Source organism: Camellia sinensis, chromosome 2 (assembly GCF_055761805.1).
Source record: "Camellia sinensis isolate YWXY chromosome 2, ASM5576180v1, whole genome shotgun sequence".
Lineage (NCBI taxonomy): Eukaryota > Viridiplantae > Streptophyta > Magnoliopsida > Ericales > Theaceae > Camellia > Camellia sinensis.
In genome coordinates this window covers 49,271,506-49,275,186 of record NC_138962.1, presented here as the reverse complement: position 1 = coordinate 49,275,186, position 3,681 = coordinate 49,271,506, and the positions used below count along the sequence as shown (strand labels likewise).

At 42.8% G+C, this 3,681-nt stretch overlaps 1 protein-coding gene across 1 annotated transcript; it reads right to left on the bottom strand.

Annotated features, from left to right (window-relative positions):
* Window positions 1-390: 390 nt before the first annotated feature.
* LOC145813582 (uncharacterized) lies at window positions 391-1,203 on the bottom strand. The gene is made up of 2 exons (XM_082909198.1): window positions 961-1,203; window positions 391-882 (listed from the first exon to the last, which is right to left on the bottom strand). Exons 1-2 carry the CDS (start codon window positions 1,201-1,203, stop codon window positions 391-393), a joined length of 735 nt encoding a protein of 244 aa, XP_082765324.1.
* Between the last annotated feature and the right edge of the window lie 2,478 nt (window positions 1,204-3,681).

Genomic DNA, 3,681 nt, shown 5'->3' with positions numbered 1-3,681 from the left:
CATATGTTGCCTTGAAACTCTGACAGGGTTTATTGGCTCATCTATACCCTTCTTTCTCATTTTTGGTGGTCTTCTAGGCTGTTTTCTGTGCAATAGAGAAGCCACTGTTGGCAGTCCTGTTTCAACCTAATTATGCTGGCCTGGAACAGGGTGCATCATTGAGTTGTAAGCTACAAGATAATGTTGCTTACTGTAATAAAGGTGCACATAGTCCTCTGGCTTCTCTCTTTGAACAAATATGGAACTTACTGCATGTTTACAAGGTATTCCAGTCAAATCCCACATCCTATAACTACATTTCCTTTCCTCCAAATCAACCATGTGTGTGGTATCACCACAATCTACTTTAAATTTTCTGTCACCACAATAGGTTGCAAAACAATTCCTAGCTTACACTTGCAGTGCTTCTAAATCTTTGACAATGTTGGGACAAATTTCAGCAGTGTATTTTTCCATCCCTTCCTTTTTGATTTGGATCTTGTGCATTACCCTCCTTCTAATCCATTCAAGCATGCTGATTATGGGTTTGTCCCTAGCTTCCAAGATGTTGTTATTGAATGACTCACACATGTTGTTGACCAATGTATCACACCTACTTCTTGGGCTAAAATGGGACCTAGTCCATAAAGTAGGATCTATTTTTCTTAGCCAATTGTATGCTTTCTCTTCTGGATCCATCTCCTTCAACTTGTTCATGTGAAATTCAAATTCCCTCACAGTCCCAGCTACAGTTGCCTTCCACAATAGGTCCCTCAATTCAATCCCTTTGAACTTTGCTCTGAAATTGGAGTAAATATGCCTCATACAGAATCTATGTTCCACATTTGGCTTTACCTCCTCAAATGCAGGTACTAACCCCTTCTGTCTGTTAGAAATGAAAACCTATCCCATGTCATCAGCACTACCAATATCATCCATTAGTTGCCTTAAAAACCACACCTAAGAATCTTTACTTTCTGCCTCAATAGCTGCCCATGAAATTGGAAAATTGTTGTTGTTCACATCCCTTCCAAGTGCACATAATAATTGTTCACCATAGATTCCTTTCAAATAACACCCATCCAATCCTATAATGGGCCTGTATCCTCCAACAAATCCTTTTCTAAGGGCTACAAGCCCAACATATAACCTCTGGAAAACTGGGGGCAATTCTAAGTTGGGCTTAAGTATGTCTTCATTGGGCCTATCCACCACTACTTGCATTACATTATTTGGATTATGCAGCTATAGACATCCCATTTTTGACCGACCTTAAGACTCAGATGTCACCAATTGAGCGCTCGGTGATGATGCATATTGTGCTCGTTCTGAGGTTGCGGAGTCTTGGCTGCGAGCCTTGCCTCCGGACTTCGGAGCCCTTTTATGCTTTGCTTCGGTTTGTGAACCAGGTCTTGTTTTCTCTGCTTTCTCTTTCTGAATGGAGGGAGAGGTCTCGTAGACCATCTCTCAATGGCCGTAGGCTACATTTCGTGGTCGTAGGCCATTTTTCCCGTTTGGAGCCCAGTTTCTGATTTTCAGAGCCGTCGGCCGTGTGCCTCGGTTCGGGACTGCTTATCTACCTCCGTTTGCTCCGATTTTTGGCACACACCTTGTTTCCTCCCTTTAGAGGGACACTGTGGCCCGAGAGACCACCTTCTGGTCACACGCCACTTTCGGTGCCTAGCAACCTGTTTTCGGGGCCCCTGACTGCGCGTTTTGGCCTCCGAACCTTCGTTTTGCATCCGTCTTGGTCCATTTTTGGTAGGGACCCTATTTTCATTGTTAGGGAGGTGGTGGCATGGTGGGAGACCACATTTTTCCCTTGGAAACCAGTTTTCTCTTTTTCTCTCTCCTAAAGCCGATTTTTTTGACAGAAAGTTAGTTTTTCTCACTTTTGAGCCACAATTTCTAGTTTTTCACACCATCATTGTGTTGTGCTCATCTGGGAGGCCACTAATATGGGTAAGCCGACCAGTAATTCTTCTTGACCCTTTTGAACCCCTCTAAAAAGTTGGTTTTTCTCTCTCCTAGGTCATATTTTCTAGTTTTTCACCACACAGCTGTATTCTACTCATCTGGGAGGCCACCTTTCTGGAGAGGCCGACCAGCTTTTTTGCTTGACCCTTTTGACCCCTGGTCGGCCGGCCACCTTAGCTGGTCGGCCAGCTTTTTGCTTTTTGCTCTTCTCAAGTGCAACACAGCTGTACCAGCTGTGAAGCATTTGACCCACTGTCCGAGGGTTTTGTCCTTGTTTTAGCCCCTTTTAAGTTGGTTTTCACCCATTTGCTTGGCTTCAAAGAGGAATTGGCCCCTTTGGTAAGCTTGACCCTTTTGGTTAAGCTTCCTTAGAAGCTTTAAGCCTTTCGCTTGGCTTCTCTAAGAAGCCATGGCCTCCTCCCTCTATATAATCAACCCTTCACCTCCATTTTCAAGGGTTAGAATTTTTTGGCTGGAAATATACATACAACCCTCTATCTCTATACTTCTAGCCTCAAAACACTCATATTCTTGGCCATTTTACCCTACACCTCTTAGCCTACCACCTTCCTCATTCATTTCAGCACCTTGAAGGTCATTTACAGAGGTTGAAAGCTCACCAACTTGGTCCAGAAGCTGCTGGAGGTCGGCTCTACAAGGGTAAGTCTTCATTTCTCCTTTTCTAGCCTTATTTTGCGTCATTGATTTGCCTTACTTGCAAGCATTTTTAGGCCTCGACCTAAACTGTAAAGTGTCTTATTTTGAGCTCCTCTTCAATTTTGTTTAAGGGCACTTTGCTGTTTGAGGCTATCTACTTTCCCTTACCCTCTATCTCTCTTTTAGGGCTTTTTTTGCATCCTATTTTAGCCTTACTTGTGAACATTTTCGAGATTTGTCATAAACTGAAAAAGATCTTGTTTTAATATCCTCTTCAAGTTTGGTTTAGGTCTCTTTTCTGTTTGGGGTCATCTTTCCCCTATGCATGCTTCATCTCTTCATGATTAGGTCTATGCATTAGAGCACTTGCATTGGCCATGGTTTGGCCTCTTAGCCACTGAAATCCAGTGAATTTTCAGTGGCTTAGATGCATTTTTTAGAGCCAAAATCAGAGGAGAGTGCCCCCTTCTCTCATTATCTTGTTTGGTGGTCTTGTTGGCCTTCCAAAGGGACCCTTTTTGCATGCTTTGAAGTCATGTTCCAGGCATCATTCTAAGGGTTTTGAGGTCTGCCTTAGTTCTATCTAAGGCCCTTTTGGCCATATTTTATGTCCCTCATGCATGTGTGGAACAACCCTCCTCAAGGCCTTTCAAGAGGACCTTTCATTGTATGCTTTATTGATCAATTTTAGGCCCTTTTTGGTGAGTTTTAGGGCTTTCATATTTGATTTCCAGATTTGGTTTTGCTATGCTAAGTGTCCATCATATATGTGTTAAGTAACCCCTTGCATGCCCTTTCAAAGGAGCTCATCATTTTCGCACATGTTGGCTGCATTTCAGTGGTTATTTGGGCATCTTTTGTCATGTTTTATTCATTGTTTTTGGCTGGTTTGATGGCTTCTCATACGCTTCATATACATGCCATGTAAACCATGCTTGCTAGCCAAATTTGCATGCTGTTTTAGTCCATCATGCTAGCACTTTTTTGGCCATGCTTTAAACTAGAAATGTGCATGTTTTAGGACTACCTTGGCTCTATCTTTATACTTCATGGCCGAATAATGCTTGC